Source organism: Carassius auratus, unplaced genomic scaffold (assembly GCF_003368295.1).
Source record: "Carassius auratus strain Wakin unplaced genomic scaffold, ASM336829v1 scaf_tig00025999, whole genome shotgun sequence".
NCBI classification, from domain to species: Eukaryota; Metazoa; Chordata; class Actinopteri; order Cypriniformes; family Cyprinidae; genus Carassius; species Carassius auratus.
The window spans coordinates 96,437-117,375 of NW_020525475.1; the positions used below are offsets into that span (position 1 = coordinate 96,437).

General features: G+C 39.1%; 1 protein-coding gene across 4 annotated transcripts in view; it reads right to left on the minus strand.

The window, feature by feature from the left end:
* Positions 1–20,832, minus strand: part of LOC113078561 (arf-GAP with SH3 domain, ANK repeat and PH domain-containing protein 2-like) — a 70,987-nt gene extending 50,155 nt beyond the window's left edge. For all 4 annotated transcript variants that reach the window (XM_026250861.1, XM_026250860.1, XM_026250858.1 and 1 more), the window contains exon 1: positions 20,310–20,832. In XM_026250861.1, the coding sequence (XP_026106646.1) occupies positions 20,310–20,435 (126 nt within the window). In that variant the 5' untranslated portion in view covers positions 20,436–20,832. The remainder of the gene's footprint in view (positions 1–20,309) is intronic.
* Between the last annotated feature and the right edge of the window lie 107 nt (positions 20,833–20,939).

Below are 20,939 nucleotides of genomic sequence, written 5' to 3' on the forward strand. Positions count from 1 at the left end.
TAGAGTAATGTGCAGTAAAATCTGACAGACTGATCAAGTGGCTTTCTGTCATCTGAAACCGCCATCGGCCTCCATTTACCTTCATCTCTACAGACCCTGTACTCTTTCACTTAATCTCATTTTACTGGCCTTTATCTTTTTCTATAAGTGAGGCACTCAGCTCTGGACAAACCGAGACCATTTTTTATTGAACGTTTAACTCAAGCCCCTTTCACACTGCCATTCCGGCAAATACAGGGGTAAAGTGTTCCTGTAATTGTTCCCTGGTCGCTAGATTTGGCACTTTCACACTGCCAGTGATGACCCGGTATATGTGCGTGCTTTCACACACAACCCTTGAAGATCCCGTAACGACACGTGACATCAGCGCGTGACGTGTAATGTAAGAGTCGACAAAGCTTGGCACGTTATACTTTAACTGAAGCAAGCAAACGATCTCTGCATCAGCGCGGAAAGTGAGGAACTAACTGATCTCTGCTTCATTACAGTTTGCACATATGTTTTCGTCGCGAACGTTGATCTTCCTTCAAAACAGCCGGTAAAAAAGTCGCGCGATAACGCGCGTCATCACTTCGATACCGAATTAGATCTGGCTTTTGTTCACACAGCGCTCGTTCCGGATCGATTACCGCAATGTTACTATGTCCCCGACCCGGGTTCGATTCGGTAATCAATTCCGGGACGTGGTTGCTTTCACACAGAAGGCGACCAGGCAATTTTACGGGAATATTGCGGGTCCGACGTGCAGTGTGAAAGGGGCTTCAGAAAGAGATCTGACTACATTTCCTCTGCTACACCTTCTCGTGATTCTTGCAGGCAGGAATCGCTTTCCACAGCTCATGAAGAGCATACAAGGGGTTACGGAGGTCTACGCTCACCAAAGTGCTGTTATGACAACACAGTGGCATTTTTTCATCTTACTCTTTCAACATTAATCTTCATCAGTTTTAATTTAAATCTGAGACACTAAACCGGGTCCTTGAAAGAATGCAGAGGGCAGAACTGAGCAGGCTAAACACCCATCAAACTTCATCAGTCAACGTTAGCAGAAAAACGAAGGGGACACAGCAAACGAGACACGTCTACCACAGTCAGCATTGATGCAATATTTTCATTAAGTTGAAACTAATTCTGACAGGCTCCTCTGTGAGAGTGTCTGAGTGTTAAATAAGCATGCAGGGACCGACAAGATGTTGTGTTAGTGTTTCTGACAATGTGAAATTACACACCTGCCACATGCTCGCTCTCATCTGGAAATACCTCACTTCATCTGAAAATGAAAAGTGTCCTCTGAAATAGTCAAACAGAAGTCCAATAAACCAATAAAAACACACCTCTTTCGCCAAGCATTCGAATAATGCATCTCATAATTTGTGACTGCAGTTGTATCTGATCAAATGCAGATTTCTTATTCTTTAACTTGGGATAAATTCATTCGTTTTACTTTGTTGGAACAGCAGCTATGCTAATTATGTCTCTATTTGTTTCTCTGTTTTGCTTAACAAGGATTTACACAAGCTCCAGTCTGGATCCAGAACACTTGAGAAGAGATGATGCTGACCCCTCAGATGACCTCAGATGATGCTAACCCTGAAACAACATACAGAACTAACAAATATCGCTACTTACTATGCAATCACATAATAATTGCTGTTAACAGTGTTCATCGTCTGGTTGACTATGTCTTGTATTAATTTTTCTGAAAATTCCTTTCATATGCACAAACTGACAGTCACCACTTATAAGCTACTACCAAATATTGTAGACTTCATTTTCTGTGAAGTAGTCGTAAAAAGCGCTATAAAAACTTGAATTGAATTGAACTGAAAAGTGATGGGGGTCCTCCAGGAATGTGGTTGAGAACCACTGGCATAGTTCAGCAGTTCTCAATTCCAGTCCTTGCGACCTTCTGCTCTAGACATTTTGAATGACTCTCTTTGTTAACACACCTGATTCAGATAATCAGCTCATTAGAAGTGAGCACCGTGCATGAACTGTGTTCCGACTAACATGGCCACTACACAGTGTGTTCATGCTCCCTACTCCCTGAGCAGGGGAAATCTGTTTACCTTTACATTAATTCAAGGATTTGCACTGTGCAACATCTTCACACATGGACAAGTGTGACATCATATACCTCTGTAAATAAATACAATACAATAATTCTCACACACTTCAATGCACTTTGAATGGAACATATACGTTCGCTTCGAACTGGAATCATGGCGGAATTAGGGCTGTGCATTGCCAAGAATCTAACGATACGCATCACGATACAGGGGTTGCGATACGATATGTTGTGATACATTGTGATACTGTAAGCAAGGTGATATTTGGGGATATTTAATTTTTTATGAATAGAATATATTGTAAGGAAAGCTGTCATTAAGAGTGCACCACCATATGCAAACCTTAGAAATAAATAAATAAAAATTGTTTAACCAGAACACAGTCGGATCTGCATTTGCAATAATCAGTCCCGGTAACATTCAACGTTATTGAAGACTCAGCTGCTCGGATTGAGCGCAGGTCATTCCACCAGGAGGTAACATTTAATTTAAAAGTCTGTAAAAGTCACTTTGTGCTTCTTTGGGATGGCCCAATCAAGTGACGTTCATTTGCAGAATGCAAGCTTCTAGAGGGCACATAAGTGTGAAGTATTACCTTTTAAATTTATCTTCCGCGTGGAATCGCCAAAAATGCGACGCGAGAAAGGCACGAACTGCACACAATGCCCCCAAAATGAGAGAAAGCTGCAGTCGCGGGGCGACCCTCCTACCTGCTGTGCCCTGCGCGAGATTCTTCACATGGGTCAGCAAGCGGCGGAACCGAGGCGGAGCGAGCACCACAGTCCCGCAGTGGACGTTACCACAAAAGCCCAAATGATGTCACAATTCAGCTTTGTACACCGAAACATGAACTGCGACAAATCTTTCACCCTGCATTACAAGCAGCGAACTACATTAACAATAACATTAGTGGCGTGCGCTTATGCTATTTCCTTTCACTAAGCATTTGTACAGAGATGAACACTGCCATCTAGCGGTCGGGAAATAAACTCAAAACGAAACTACAATGAATCTTGAATTATTTTTTATTTATGATATTCCATTTTTGAGAATCGATATGGTATCAGCTAACAAAATATCGCGATGCGATACGTATATCGATATTTCCTTACACCCCTAGGCGGAATATCCTGTGTTGTCCACTTCACAGGGCACTTACGGTTAAATAGAAAAAATGTCTGAAGCGATAAGAGAAACATACAAAATGTGCAGAGCAGGGGGGCGCGAGGACTGGAATTGAAAACTGCTGCCCTAGTTTATTAAATCCACAAAATGTTTCAGACAGTTCAGTCCAATTTGGTGTACTGGTCCGTTTTCTTAACTGTCCTTTGTATGTGCAAGTCACACTTGTTCATTGCACTAATCAGTTCTTCCTCAAGGTGGCAACACTGGCACAGGCTGTTGTTTCACAGACCTTTAGTTTAAAAGACTGGAAAGACATTTTTATCGGTCATAACTTCTAGGGAAAAATACCGCAGACACTGGAGTAAAAATAATCTATCAAGAACACGTGTCAAAACTAACACCTGTGCTATATTATGTGTTGTAGTATAACACCAGGTCAGGAGGGGAGGTGGAAAATTATTCTGTAAATTTTAATTACAAATTTGATTTGATTTGATCTTGACTAAAATCATAAGTGAACTTCAGGGGAAACCATAACCCCTGTAATGTAAATAGACTTTGTTTCATTGTGTTCTTTGTTCTTCACTGTTTTCAAAAGTGTGACAGTGTCACCACGTCAACTTTGATAGCACTCAGGTGATAATGGGCAACACAGCATCTGCCAAAGAAATGAGACATTCCTTGAACTAGTGGTGTCCTGGCATCATTATCTTGTGCAAAGCGTCGGGAGGCTCTCCCCCATCTTTCATTTGATTAATTTCTGTTAACTAATGTATAACAGACATCCTGCACACTGCCAAAACATTACAAAACCAAAGGTTTGATGACTATCCCAGCACAGTAAAATAAGGACCTTCAAGTCAATATGACGTCAGGCACCATCTGTCTCCCTCCAGTCTGGAGAGCAGCATCTCTGAAAGTGCCAGGCCTTCGCTGGGGTGACTGTGTCACTTTATATTCCCCACGCTGGTGGGAGAGCGCTGGGTTTCAGAGCTTATCACCCTTTCAGAAAGCAGTGACCCTGATTTATGGGACACCAGGGAAGAGTCACACCAGGGTCCTAATGGGAGGAACTTTCTCCTGACAGATGCTGCCATGTGTCAAACTGACAGGACCAAGCCTCGATCCAATGGAGGATTGGTTCAAATAATGAAAAAAAATGACCATAATTGAAGCCAACTTGAAGCCAACTTTAAAACTTCACAAAGATATGATTGTATGTTTTATAGATAGAGTGACTTTAATACACATCTTCCTATGATAAGGATGTTTTAAATTTTTGTATTTTAGATTTGTGCTGTTAGATTTAATTTCTGATACCATAATGAACAAAAGAAAATTATGTAATATTTAATTTTTGAGGATTAACTTGTCATAAAAAGTACATTTATTACTTTTTCAAAAGAAAGCAAATAAAGAAAATAATTTTTTTATTATTGGTTTTTTATTTTTCAGATTTTTTATTTTATTTTTTATATTAATATTTGAAAAAGATTTGTCTCCTCATGACTGTTTCAAGATCAATAAATATTTTAGAATGTCATGAGAAACAACTCCCCAAATACATACTGATATTTAGGAATGCATTAATTAATGATATTTGTAAAATAAACATTTCAATACAAAATGAATATATAAGCAAATAAAATAAAACTAATATAAATTACAAACAAATTAAAAGAATGGGTGTAACTGCAAGGCTGTGGCTCCATTTGGTTTCATTGTTTAGTGAAGCTTAATCCACAACACAGGGATGAAAAGTTTCATAATTGAAAATCATTGAATTTTATGATCAAAATCATTGAATTTTATTCTTAGAAATGATAATGTCTTCCTGTTTTTCTGGAAACCATTCTTTAACAACCTCAGCCATATTCACCAAAATCACATGTGTGCTTACCACCACTCGAGAAACAGCCCCACCACAACCGGCCATCAGCCCAAAACAGCTGACCAAAGAAAGGCCCTAATCGGCTGTCTAGCCAAAACACTTACACTTGGCCCACAGCAAAGATTTAACACACTTACATTGTATCACACAAGGCTTTTTAAACTTTAAAGTTAGGGCGGGGCGATATATGAAAAAAATCTCTCTCTCTCTCTCTGGCAACCACACTCATGAAAGTTCGTGTAGAGCAGTCCACAATAACAGGTTACGTTTTTGGACGTTTAGCGCGTTCTTTGGGAAAGTATGCTTTTTTCGAATTTTACATCATCGTCAAAATTATTCCAATATTATCACTAATATTCGATATATTACCCAGCCCTAGTGAAAGTTGACCTTTTATGCAAAAATCACTTTTATAAGGTGTTTGAACGCAGTTGTGTGGCCTTAGTGTGTGAAAAGAACCAGCCTATAATGGTAAAAATCCATCCATTCATTTTTTATACTTCCAATAAATCATAAACAGTCTCTCCAAACAAGCGGTACCATATTTCTACCTATTTTGACATCATACTAGGGAATGTCCCACACAATTTGTGATGATCTCTTCCCTATTAGCATAGACACAGCCCTGAGTGAGTACCTGACGTGAGATTTAAAATAAATTAAAAGAGGCTTTGAGGCAGAGGAATTTGCCTTGATAATGTTTTGTAATCGAGTTACTCGAGGAATCGTTCCAGCCCTACATGGAGGCATTACAAGTGTTGTGTGTTGGGATGCACCAACGAACATAGGAGTCTAGACTGTTAAATAAAATTTTCAAAGTAAAGTCTTATGTTTGTGCTAATCATTTCATGTCAAAATGCCTAACAAACAAGGACCAGTTCAGCGCTGGAGTTCCTTCTTCTGAAAATGGGATCGATACCAACACTTTGTGCGCAAATGTCAGCTACAGACAAAGTAAACATCACACATCATATTTTGTTTTCCAAAAGAGCTTCTTGGCTCTCTGTAAGGCTAATGTTGCTAAAGCCACCGTTGTCTCTACCTGTTTACATGGATGCTGCCTTCACGTGCTACCAGAATGATCGTGAATAGGAATGTTGTAGTTAAAAATTGCATAGGAAAGCAATGTGAAGTCGAATGCTTGAATTTGTCGAGCTCATAATGTGATAGCACGCGAAGACACCATGAAACCAGCCGTGTCATTATTTTTAATCGCGCCATGCTCCCAGTATTTGTAATTTATAAACATGCATTTATTATGCACAGTATAATCAGATTGCGTGAGATTGTGCTGTTTTGTTCTTGCCGGGGTGATGCACCTAATTCTGTGACCACCAAATTCTGTGACCTTAGTAGGCCCTGTAGTGAAGGTAGGTTAAGGATTAGGTTTAGGAGTAGGTTGGATTAGCTAAATACAGCGCCTATTATGGTCACAAATTTCAGTGGAACACAGAATTCGGTACAACACCGGTATGCCAAAGCTCCACCCTTTTCTGGAAAGGGAGGTGGGAGCATCAGCTCATTTGCATTTAAAGTAATGAACACAAAAAGGGTGGATTTTTGGCTCATTCCCTAAAAGCATCACATACCCACTCCGTGGACATCAGAGACTTGATAGGTTAATAGGTCATGTTTAATGCCTTTAGAGATTTTAATTAGCCTAAATCTAAGCACCTCCACATTGATGTGGCACAGAAATGCTCAACTGTATTGCGGAATCTCTTGATTTTTTCATCTTTCTTATTTTATTTTTATTGTATTAAAAAAATACAATAAAAACAGAAATACTGTGAAAAAATATAACTATTTTAAATTTTAAAAAACTGTTTTCTATTTGAATATATTTTTCATTTCTGTGATGGCAAAGCTTAATTTTCTACTCCACTGTCACATGATCCTTAATAATATCAATCTTGAAAATAACTGTGCTATATTATAATAATAAATAATAATAATAATTTTTGTGGAAACAATATATATATATATATATTTTTTTTTTATTTTTTTTTTAGTTGCAAGGATGTCACCCTCAGTTCAGTCACACGCTGTACTGAACAGAATAATTCCTGGATCACAAATAGTGGGATTATCCGTGACCCGGTCTGCATTGTTCTCAGATTTGAAACTATTCGATGACGGCATGTCTAGTGTAGGTTCACACTCACCCCCTCCATTCCCACCGCCCCAAACTGACAAAACAAAACATTTGTGGCAAACAGCATATTTCTGTATCACCAACTATTTTTTACTTCTTCTCTCCACATGCCTTCTAGTCTCAACCCAGATGCCAGTGCCGCCCACTTTAAAGAACAAAGCAAGAATCAAGGGAGCGTCATCTGTGCGGCACGTGCTTGGCTCCTGTCTGGTGTCACTTTATTAAATGTTGTACTTTCATCCCCCAAACCACACACACACACACACACAAAGTCTAAACACAGTTTAACCTGGGCCAAAAGAGGTTGTCTGGATTACACTTATCCAATTCAGTGGGAAAAGGGAGACGATTAACATCTTGGTTTCACAGAGGCACCAAAGGTCTTTACTCAAACAAACAAATATCAGGAAGGGTGGTGCATTTCTATGTCGTGTTTTCTTCACATGTGATATCTGACCTCACTGTAGTGTTTGTGAATGGGAGCCATGAGATCGGCGTGTTGTTATGGAGCAGTCTGATAACCCAGACAGAAGTAAACTCCACCCTGTGTGGTCCACTGGTGTGATGGAGGCATGGGTGTGCTCAAACTCTCAAGTGAGCTGTCTCAGTTCAAACCCAAAAGAGAGTTACATTTATCTTCATGCAAACAATGTGGTAAATAGGTCAATTCTGTTTATTCACTTCTTTAAAAAAAAATAAGAAAATTCATATTTATAAAAAAAATAAATAAAAAGCAATTCATATTTATCTCTTATGTAAATTTCCAACATGAAATGTCAGTGAAATTTTTGAAGCAAAAAGTCAAAATTTGTCACTGTGGTAATAGTAGAATTGTTGTTATCATAATGAAGACAAAAACTTCAATAAAAGAATGAAATACGTTAGTAAGAAAATAAGTAGGTAAGCAGTGTTACTTTAAGTATTATTATTATTAGGGTTGCAGCGTTGTAACCGTGATTGACCACCCACGGTACATAACGCAGTACTCTCGTGAGGTACTCTCTAGACCTACCCTGTACCCCTGCTGAGACACTTCAAACCATAGACTGTAACAAAAGATGCACATCGAGCCATTACTATCTTCCATTGTAAAAAAGTTGGACTGTTTTTGGACCAAAGTATACACAGTAGTACACTCGGGACCAGAGTCTTATTGAACAATTTTTACTTTTTAAATTTGTATTATTATTATTATTATTAAGTTAAAGGTGAATATAGTGTTCTTTAGCACTGGTGCCATGCAATGAATCCTACCCCCACAGCAAATAGAACCAAGGCTCCAAAACCGTGATATGAACCGAACCGTAGAAAAAATTTATATATAAAAAAATGTTGTCTGCCAAATCCAAGTCATCAGACCTTAATGATTGTGTGTGTCAAGTAGAGCTGCAACTAACGATTATTTTTTCTGTCGACTAATCTAGCGATTATTTTTTTCGATTAGTCGACTAATCTAACAATTATTTTTATTACAATAAATAATTAATCTAATGTTCTTTCTTTGATATAATAAATCCTTTGGATAACTTTACAAAAAAATATAAGTACAACTTCGAATATAATATTTCAACCTTTATTCATTTTCAACCAATGTGGTTGAAGTTTTTACAGTATAACAAAAATAAAGCGGCAAAGAAAATTATTTTGCTATGGTAAATATGAGTTTACGATAGCGTTTATAATTAAACCACAGTAGCCACAAATTTACAGCTGTCTGAGACTCATGAAATGTTCTTTAGCATCACAAACCATAAAATGTAGTCAGGGTTCTGCTATGGTTTAGCATGGTTTCCAGAAATCTGGAGCTGATTCGGGGTAGTTCGGCGGTTTGTGACTCTTGTCTTTTAAGGGGCTGTTCACATATTCGTTATTTCCAATGTAGGCGTGCGGTATGCGCGCTCATAATGGAAGCAAAGGTCGTGGCGCACATGCGAAAACAGGCGCGTTCGCACCGCATCAAGTTAAAAACCATCTAAACTTTTAAGAATGCCGCATGCGCAACTCGGGTCATGTGACAAGAACTAACCAATCAGCTTCATCCTTTCTAACAACGTTGAAAGCTCAGCTAAGATGAGGGAACAGCTGATCATAGCTGTATACGGTTTGCCATTTTGAAATAAATTTAGTAGCAGAGCTACTGCAAGCGATTTTTAGTGCTGCAAATCCATTTATCCTTTGCTGACATTTCCGCGTCTTCATGAAGAGAGCACGTCATGGTTGCTTGGCAACAGCAGATGTCCCGGGGGCACAACTGCCCGAGCACCTTGGAAAGAAGGAGAAAACGGCGCGACTAGATGCGCGTTTTTAGGCACGATATGTGAACACCCCTAACGTATGTTCGAAACCAGCGCCAACACAGACTTACTTTTTTCTTTTTTTATCCTTACCTCAGCTGCTACGGGTGATCATACCAATAACTTGTAATCTTTACAAGAATATCAGAATCATGCAATGAGCAAGTCTGCGTTTGTTAGACACTTAATAATATCACATCAGTTTATCACATCAAACCCTAACACCGGAGAGTGCCAGGGTGTTTTCCTCTGAGGTGCTCGTGCATCGCATTTGTGTTGCCGTGGTACACCATATCGGTTTTGGAAAGGGAACAAAGGGCCATTTTATTTGGCCTCTGTTTAAAGTATTCCCATACTTTTGATAACAGTGGTCTCTGTTTTTGTGATAGAATGCAACTTTCTACATTCCCAGTATGCCATTATGCTAGATTTAAACAGTGTGATGCGTCGTTGCAGCAGTAAAGTTGTAAAATTGGGTGTGGCCTAGTGGTTAGAGAGTATGACTCCTAACCCTAGGGTTGTGGGTTCAAGTCCCGGGCCGGCAATACCATGACTTATGTGCACTTGAGCAAGGCACTGAACCCCCAACTGCTCCCCGTGCGCCGCAACATAAATGGCTGCCCACTGCTCCGGGTGTGTGTTCACAGTGTGTGTATGTGTTCACTGCTCTGTGTGTGTGCACTTTGGATGGGTTAAATACAGAGCACGAATTCTGAGAATGGGTCACCATACTTGGCTGTATATCACTGTCACTTTAAAACAAGAATACCCTAATAAAACATATTTAAAAGCATTTTAGAAAATAAATGTAATCACACATATTCACGATCCAAAAAAAATCTTGAACATAAACAAGTGCAAACATTTTCCAAAAACTATATATATAACCAACATGAACACAAAGAGAATAATAATAAAAAAGTACTTTTCAAAGACTCTGGAGAATGTGTTTTACACTCTATTGTTCCTTTTCTTATGTGTCACTAACCCGTATAACAATGTGGACTAGCTGCAGTTATGCAGATAGTTTAAGTAAACTAACAGTACCATCTGAAATCAAGTAGATCTACCTTGCCAGCTACATCAAAAACAGATTTTCTCACAGAGGTCTTCATTTCAAAAGCGGATCTACTGACTATTTCCTCAAGCCTCTCAATTTTGACTTAAACAGATGGTTTTGAGCAGCGGAAAAGTATTGGATCTGGTGAGTTGCCCAGTATTTTAATGCACACTTTGACCCAGGGTCAAATAGTGACGTCTTTTTTGTGTGTTAAGAATGTAGACATTTAATCAACTTACTTTGTCAATAGCGATATAAGCAGAAACATGAATATTAAATAATAATAATAATAAAAAATCAAGAATTCCTCTCTAAAGGTTTCTCTGTTATTTTGAAATGGTCATCTGAATCCTTCACTAGATATACACAGTGCTATTCCAGGCCACTATAATTGACTTGTCACTGCCATTCAGGAACAAATATAGCCTTTTCCCAGTCACAGGCTGTTGCAGACAGAGGAATTTAAAAGGATTCAAAATACAGCTCTCCCATCATTTACTGTACCACTAAACTCAGGATCTCACTTGGTATCTGGCATGACCCCAATGTTTGTGTAGAACAATGTCTATAATACAAACTGACATCCATCATCACTCTTGAAACACTAAATGTGGTTTGCCAACACTCAATGTAGCATCTTTCAAAGAGCTACACACAGACATGCCATTTTTAAAGAGATGCACACAAATTAATGAAGAAAAGGGGGCCCCTGTGCCAGGGGCTTTTAATAATATGTGTGTGTTTGTGTGTGTGTGTGAGAGAGAGAGAGTGAATATAGATTGTAGTGAGCTCCATTAATGTGATTGCTATGGCATATCTCCTCTCCCAGAACACCTTGTCTGCTACACCAGCCTGATTGGGATCACAGCAAGGGAGTATTAGCTCAGCCTGCGCCCCACACACACACACACACACACAAGCACCAGAGGGACCAAAAGTATGATAAAATCAGTCAATGTCATCGGTCTTAAAACAGCAGCAGTGTTTTTAATATCACAGTCTGGGCCACAGTGGTCTGAACTCATCCTTATCCACCTTCTCTCACATTCAGCATTAAACAAGTGAGGAAAATTGCTACTAATCTGCAATTTAATTCTGGATTGCAAAAAATACGGTCGATTTAGTGTATCCGGGCTAAAAATGATGCATGGCGCAAGCTGCTGTGGCAATGTGGCACATCTAGACAGCCCACTCAGCAAACCACCTTTAGACATGAGAGGAGAGAACGAACACAGAAAGAAAAGCTGCAACTCATTTAAAAACACAATGACCAGTGTTTAGCATACATTCTTCCTTCTGAAGCCATGCAGCTTAAGTGCGCCAAGTTAGACTGGGCTTTACTAGTTTACAAAACTATACTGGTTTTACTAGGCTACAAATGGTGCGTTTCCACCGCAGGAACTTTACCCAGAGACTAGGGACTCTGGCCTGGTACTCTGTGTTTCCACCGCAGGAACCAGGAACTAAATAAAGTTCCGGGTAAAAAAAATGCCCCTCAGAAAGTCCCTGCTGGCGAGGTGGTACTTTTTCAAAGTTCCGGAACTTTCGGGGGGCGGGACTTTGGCGCTAAACATTCTGATTGGTTGAGTTCATGCAGCATTGGTTGGGTTTAACCACCATTTATTCGGATCATTTTCAAAATATTACTGTTATTGTGCCATGAAATGTAATTTTAAAAGTATTTCAGGCGAGAATTTAGTTTATTTATAAAGACAGCGCCTATTTAAAAATGTGTTTTGCCGATCTCGGAGACGGTGAACTCCTCGCGATCAGCGGGAGCTCAGTGATCATCTATCCGCCGAGAAGCAGCCTCACCTCGGCAAGACCTTCTGATGTGTGCTGCTGGTTCTGACGTCTCTTTAGTGGTTAAACATTAAATATAATTCATTTTGCGTCGTCGCGGACGTCATACTCCCGAGTCGAATGCACAAAGTCCGCACTACCGAGGATGCAAGTCCAAAATCATCGTACTTTGTATTGAGAAACGTGCGCAGACCTACGTCACCAGTCTATTTGACTAATCTTCCTGGTACTTTACACCACGGTGGAAACACAGAAAGCAACAGGTTTGGGGGGAAAAAAGTTCCTGGGAAAAAAAGTTCCTGGTAGAAATGTTCCAGGTAATTTCGGTGTGAACGCGGCAAAAGTATGTGGCTGGGTTTTACAACACTGCAGATTGTTACCAACTTGTTACAGACTTCCCTTAAATAAAGATTAGATTTGTCTTTCCTAGACTACAAACTAGGCTAATCTTAACTAAACTACAAAATAGGCTGGGTTATACTAGACTATAGATTTTGATGTGATTTACCTGGGTTTTACTACACAAGGTTTTTTTTTTTTTCGTACAATCAAGGCTGGACTTGTCACAATTGACTACAGATTAGGTTGTATTTTACTGGACTACAGACGAGGCTGGGCTTTACTACGTACTAAACTGGATTTTATCAACCAGGGTTTTACTACATTAAAGTGTTACAAACAAGACTGGACTTGCTACACTTGACTACAGATTAGGACAGTTTTTACTAGACTATGAATTAGGCTGGGCTTTAGACTACAGAATTCCGATAGACTACGCTATGTTTAACTAGGCTGCTTACTAACCTGGGTTTTACTACATTACACTTGTTACAAACAAAGCTGGACTTGTTAGATATTACTAAAGATTAGCTGGTCTTTACCGGACTACAGAACGTTCTTGTCTTTACTAAATTAGTCTGGGCTTTACCAGACTTTACAGGCCCAGTTTTACTGGAATACAGTTCTGGGCCAGGCTTTACTTGAATATAAGTCTCAGAACGACTTCTTTATAGTACAGACTAGTCTTCTCCGGATTACAGTCTAGACCAGCCTATACTAGACCTCACTAAAGTACCGAGTAGGCTTGGCTAAGCTGGACTAGGCAGAGGAAATAAACAGAAGCACTGACCTTTATCATCTCACTAAAGGAAATAACTTTTTTTATTAATCAGATTTATGAAATGGAAATATTCCAAAAAATAACCATCACCCCTTAGAAAATGGCACATACTAAGAATATGAAAATGCAATTTAATGTCATATAGACAATAGGAAAGAAAATTATTTTGTTGTGCCTTAAATAGAAACTGTTACTATAAGAGCATAATGGCCTTCGAGTAATTTTGCAAAGCTAAATAATGTGTTCTATTAATTCAAACAGGTTTTATTGCAACTCGTTGTTTGTAGTGTCATGGGACTGCCTTTAACAACCGGTGTCAAAAAAACACAACCTCCCTCAGGACTGCTGTTAAGTGCTCCATAAAAACAGAGGTGAGTCTAGAGTGCTAGGGGTTAAAATGCTCACCTAGAAACACACACACACAAGAGTGTCATCTCTACCTCGAAACATATTACTAACGGAACAATTTTCCCTGCAAGAAAACAACACACTCTAAAGCCATGTGGACCACTCCTGATGGCAGTTCAACCTAAACAAAACCTCCATTGTTTAAGCTGAGTGATAGTGAGTGTGTCTGTGTCTCTGTGTGTGTGTGGGGGGGGGGGGGGTGAAAGAGAGAGAGAAACAAAGGAAGGGAAAGTGCAACACGCTGCTGTGATCACAGATATCTTCTGTGACTCGGTCAAAGTTTGAGAAACTCCACAAAACTGAAATTGCACACAATCCAAAAAAACAAAAAAAAACTTTTAATTGAAACAAAACAAACTTATGTGATGTTTGTGATTAGTAGTGAAGGATCCTCATCTCTTGAAAGCTCATTAGTATATAGGTCCATTTGTCTTCAGTGGAAGTACTTGTCAACAGGAAGACCTTTTGTCCTACTGTGGGCACTTCAAAGAACGGGTACATAGCACATCAAGTGTTAAACCACATACCGACAACTCTTTACGAAGACTAGCACCTGACCTGAGTTCAGCTGTTAACATACAAACCCAAGGCACCATTTTACTCACCAAACAGTTTAATGGTTAACCCAAGGTCTAAGATGCCATCTTAAAGGCACAGGGCACTTAAAATAAAAAAATCTGTCATTACTTATTAACCCTCATGTTGTTCCAAACCCATAACACTTTTCTTTTCTTCATAAAGGTAGATTTTATTTTGAAGAATATTCTGCTTAATGTAATGGATATATGAATGTGGATTGGGGCTCTCAAGCTCTAAAATGATAAAAAGAAGCCACATAGAAGAGATTCATAAATCTTGTATGATATATTCCAAGCCTTTTAAGTCATACAATAGTTTTACTTCATAAAGAGTCTAGATTGAAGTCTTCATTCTCTGAAAATTTCCCAACAGAGAGAGACAGCATAAATAAAATACCAATGATTCTCATGAATTTTCAGTACACATACCACACCAAAATACAGCATTGTCACTTTCTTTTGACACACAACAAATGTATGAATATTTATTTAGCCAACTACTCAAGGAACACACCTGTAAAACAGGTAAAGCTAAAAAAGCTGAAATAATTTCCCTCCAAACACTGACAAATTATTTTCAGTATAAGTATTACAATACTAGACTCATTATTAGACTCAGATACCTGAAAAACTAAAAGTGACATTCCATAGATAGACAGTGGCTCCTGTTTTAATGACGGTCTTATAATTTAAAGTGACTGCAAGGGAGTGTGTAAACTCCATGGAACTGATGAAGGCACAGTCTGAGAAAATGAAGACCAAATGTGTGTGCTGGAGAAGCAATGTGTAAGAAATGGTTCACACACTCTCCACCTTGAAGAACTACTGTATATGAACCATATGGGAGAAACTGTAACACTACAGCTCTCTGACTGCTTTTATGGTGTGTTTGTCATACAAAGATTCTTCAAAATTCAACCGGGTCTGGAAAAATGTGACGATGCATAAATAAAAATGTCATTTCAGGGGAGATATTCCTTTAACGTCAAAAAATTTCAAAATTAAAAACCTTGCTTTTTTAGAAAAATGACAAACCTTCAGAATCCTGCAGGATTTTTATTCATATTTTTTTTCCAGAGATGAACAAGCAGAAACTGCGGTTTCACACCCCTCATACGTCCATAAGATTTCAGCAGTGGCAGCAGCATTAAAAATTCAGTTGCTGTAAAAATAGCAGCGCTCTAGAGCTCAAGAGTGACTGGCGAAACGTGGACATGCAGGTGGTTTTCACACATTTGAGAAAAATCCCCAAACACTAGATTAACACTCCAGGATCTTGGCTTTGGCTTTGTTTTGCCATTGTTCAAGGAAAAACGCTTTTAGCAACATGAAATAGAGTACTGTGTTGAATTAAAAATATTTATACCATGTATAAATAATGTAAATATTAGCCTAGTCATGAAAATACTAAAAGTATCAGTATGAACCTCAACACATTCTGAATCCATTAAATTTTAATTTGCAGTCAATAATAAATTTAAAATGATGCATTGGAATGATAAATGTAACGTCATGGTCAAAATGCCCTCACATTTGCTGTTGGGTTTTCTTAAAGTGAAAGAAACTGTGAAACTTGATTACCAGGCACCTCTGGGAAACGGATGGCCATCTTTAAAGGATACGGCAACAAATCAATGGTGGGAACTTCATTAATGAAGAAGTGGAGTTTGACAGTTAACAATGGTTCTGAAAAGGGAGTTGTCCCTGGTAATCTGTGATAAACCCCCTGGATGGGACGGAGGGCCTCCCTGCCCCCTTTAACACTCACTAAACAAAGGCCAGTGCACTTGTGAACCCTAGCAGATCAATGCCCCCTGCTTCATCCAATTAATGGGATTTCCTCAGCCGCACTTTTCCAACATGTCATCGGGGATTCAGGCATCTATCATGTGAGATACACAACTCCAGAATCTGTTGGGAAAAGGCAGTGGCTTAGGCCCAAATCAGAATTGAATTTTTTTTTTTTCATTAAAACGATGATCTACGATGGATTCACCGCATGGTGACCAAGAAGCACTTACTCTAAAACAACTCTCCTTTTTGGCTGCTGTCACCCAACTATTTTCCAATGAAATCTTCATGGATAAAATCCACATTCAGCTTACATCTTATATATTTCCAGTTAAATATCTTGTTTTTGAAAACAAGTCATTTGAAAATGTAAAGTAAACGCGATGCAAATGGCAAATGGCACGTCCTAATCATTATTCTGGTCTGCAGCAGGTTTGAAAAGCATCTCAACATCCTGAAGGAACAGGTGCTAGTGTTGTCTTAGCTTTTATCCATGGTAATGTCAGAGCAGCTGCTTGTTCCATCAGCATTGTTGACACACGGTCCAAGTAGACTAACTAAACTGGTTCATCTAGTGACCATCCTAATTGACCACAGCTGGTTATCAGTATAAGGCCCGTTTTGAACACCTCAGTCTCCCAGCAAGACTATACTGGTCAAGCTTGTACACCTGCAACAAAAAAAACTGATTTTTGAGTAATAGATGGCCCACACTGGTGTAAATCAACATGAACATTAAAAAGAAACATCAGATTTTCGCATGCAATTTATCTGTTTAGACAAATGCGGGAAAGAAAATTCTGCAACCATGTGCAGAATCAGATCTTATCGGTTGCCGTGTGGCTTGGAAAAGCAGTAAGAACACCTCTGCTTAAAAAATAATCTGCTGCATTGACTGCATGCAAATATTTGTGTCAGTTGAACAGATGCATTAACAGCTGTTCATTCAAATTAAAATGTTTATTGCACTAAATATGTGAACAGGCCTTAAGCTTTTTACACAGGGTAGGTTCCAGCTGACCAGGACAAAATCATTTACCTAATGAAAATCAGTTAACCCTATTTTTGTTGTGTTCTATAAGAAATCAAGTTATAACACCTTTACAACAGGGTCTCATTTAATGTAGGCTATGAACAAACAATGAGCAATGTGTTTTACAGACTTTATTATGTTAGCCAATGTTAGTGTACAGTGCATTATGGAATGTAAACAACTTTTGATTAAAAATAGCCATTTCTAAGCTCCAGAATATTCCCGTGGACAAACCAGAATATCTAGAGAAACATTTTTTTTTTTTTGACAAAAAAAAGAAAGAAAACTATTTCAGCAAGTGCTTATTTAGTTGATTATGATGTCTACATAGCAACACATCAATGGCTTCAACAGCCATAGGTTTTAGCAGACAACAAGGTCAATGCCAACATTTCTTAGGGATGCCAGGAATACCATAGCGATTTCCCAACTTTCCCCCTGTAATCCCCAAGTGGAGTCAATCAGCGGGATCACAAACTTCACTGACACGCTGTGAACTCAAAAGATGCACTCAAACCACAAGGGTGGGCAGCACCGTACCCCTGAATGTGTTTGAAAGGAGACGAAACTGCTGCCAATATCCGAACTAGAGAGTCAGTCTGGGGCTCAGTTTGAACTAGGCTACACTGCTTTCTTTGACCTACAAAAGTGGATAAAATTTATAAAAGTGGGTTAAACATTTTAAAGGAGGTCTGTTAGTTTTATCAGTGTCCGAAGGCACCCTCATACCAGAAAATCAGCACTGAGATAAATGCGACAGAGGATTCAAACGAAGCACTGATGCTTATTGATTCTGAACCCGTTGCCCTCAAGCTGACCTCTCGACAAGACAAGGACACATCCGACCATAAATCAACCCCACTCTCCACCGCATGAAAGAGAGAGGCTATCAAACTAAAAACACCAATATGTTTCAGAGTCAATCATCTGATTTGTGGTCTAAAACTCATTTTACTCCATAAAGTGACTCGAGACTAACAAGACGCGATCAATAAATGCTGGAAGAGCACAATCCTTGGTGTTTGCATAGATTAAATAATATGGCATTAAATATGGGATTATATGGTGTTTGTAAGTGTAGAAACTTTAAAGGTCTAATGATTCCGTGAACGTTTGGTTAAGATCAGCCACTACAAACTGAAGACTAAGCATTTCATTGTTTCAGTAATTTACTTTCATGTACTTCTTAACCAGATATTGTCGTTCCACAATGCGTGTTAATATTTTACGGCCTTTATTTCCCCCCTGGCTGAAGCTTTTACAATTGCAGGCCTCAAATTAACTTGTTTTTCAGTGTAAGTGCTTTAAAAAATAAATTATAATTCCTTAATTCCGTCTTATCCTGTTTATTATCAGGCAAAAGCTGCAAGTTAAATTAGGCCCTTACGTTTCAATGGCTGAAGCAATGAGACCCGTAAGGGAAGCCGTTTCAAAGTGATGAGACAGTACGGAGTCAGAAGAATCAGAACCATTTCCTGTGAATGTAGTTCCAGGACACTCACAAAGCAGAAAGCTTCTTTAACATGAAAGGGCATCTTTAGCATGACATCTGAAAATCCTTCTCTGACAAATTCCCATTCGGACTCTGTTTGTCGGTCAGTGTGAGACGCAACACAAATACACCCGACTTAGAGCATTCCATAAAACTGCAAATATGTGGACAGTACTATTTATGTCCCTGAAGCAATTACCAACAAAGCCAAAGAGTGAACAAACAGCAGGCAAGAGAAGGAAGACCAAAAACACTCATTTAGCTCCAGACTTCCTCAAACAGCCACAGCACAGAACATAGTTACACATTTGTAGATTTACCTTGGAAGCACACGAAATCATTTAACCCAATAGCATTATGAAATGCGATTTAAACAGTCAATTATCCTTGCAACACACCTTGCTATTAATATCAGCAAAAGCCACATAGCAACTGTTTCAACCCTTTCTGAGATACCATAACATCTCAACACTTCACATTACTGTTATCTGTAATACACCTAATAACAAGTCCATACAGCCTGAAGCATCCATCACGGTTATAATTCAGAGCTGTGCTGATGCAGATCCCACAGGAAGCTGTCTCTATTCAACGCAACACAAAAGCAGCAGAGCCCATCAGAGCCGTGAAAAGCTATTTATATCTGATCAGGGCGAGGCTTCAGACACTTATGAGATGTTTCATACAATCTAGACACTCTTGGTGAACTTTACATGCAGCGTATTAGTATACAGGTTTAATAATTCTAGTTTTAAAACTGGAAGACGTGAATAGGAGCCTGGTCTAATATGGTCGTATATTTACTGATGGCTGGCTGTACAGGGGATCTGAACACTTTTCAGATGAACACCTGCTTGGCCAATCTGGGAGACCAGCAAGAGCATCTCAGCCAGACTGAGAGAACATCATAAACCAGACTGAACCACTGAGCTTTTTTAGCAGCTGTTCATTATGATGTCCAAACCTGGACCATCCTAAGGATGTCAAAAATTGTTTTGGAACATTGTAGCTGGTCACCTGCTAATGACCAGCTACTGGACCTACTTGAACCAAGCTCTGAAGGATAAGATGGTGAATTGTTGAATAAATAATGTATTCATAGTAACAGGTGATCAACTTTTTTTTCTTTTATATATATATATATATATATATATATATATATATATATATATATATATATATATATTCTATTCAACCCTTCAATGTATAACTACTTCTGCCTGTGCATGTATTTTAATCTAAATATTAAATGAATAATCAAACAGTTTGAGGTTTATTATATCTCCTCAGGATGAGACAATGCAGTACAGCACTTGCCTAATGGGTGAGGCATCAACAAAAGAAGAGCGCGAGGATTTGCCTCCTCAGTAACTCCTTCAGTAACGTAACTCCAAGGGAGGCAATAGCTGACTCTAGTGGTAGTAAGCAAAACACTCGGCAAGGTTTTAACAGTGGCAAAATAGCAGGTTAGATAAAGTTATGGGTCTCACCTCTTCCAGTGCGGCTACAGTGTTCCTGCAGTGAGTCATTCTTGTGGTGAAGTTTGAGGCGGTGGGCGATTTATAATCTTCATTCGTCTCCGCCACAAACTCCGCCACTGTGATCTGGTCCGGCATTGTATTTCCTTTCGTAAAGCCCACAGATATCGGTTTTAATCCTCGTAATAACCGGCTGTGGTACACTTAATGTCGAAATTCAGAGATAAAATGACGAAATTAAACTCTCATGAGCGTCCTGAAGTCTAAGCATCGCTGTGTTTTGTCCTCGGTGGATTAAGACAAGTTGGGAATTAATAAAAATCATTAGCCAACTACAGAGAAGTGACGCTTCTGCAACGGGAAATCTCTCTCCCACGGTGCTGGCTCTCACTTCTTCCAGTGTAAGAGCGAATTCGGTCCACCCGTTTGACGATAAACCGGTGATGATGTAGTCCTCATCTGTTAAGGGACAGGAGTGTATGCTGTCGTGCTGGGACTGCTGCGGGCTTTAGATCGATGCAGCGCTTGCAGTGCAATTCAATGAAGCGCAAGAAATTGACAAAGTAAAGGTGGAGGAGATTCAATGAGAAAGGAGTGACCAATGAGGAATCGGAGCTTCCAGCTTTGGGCCAATCGAACGGA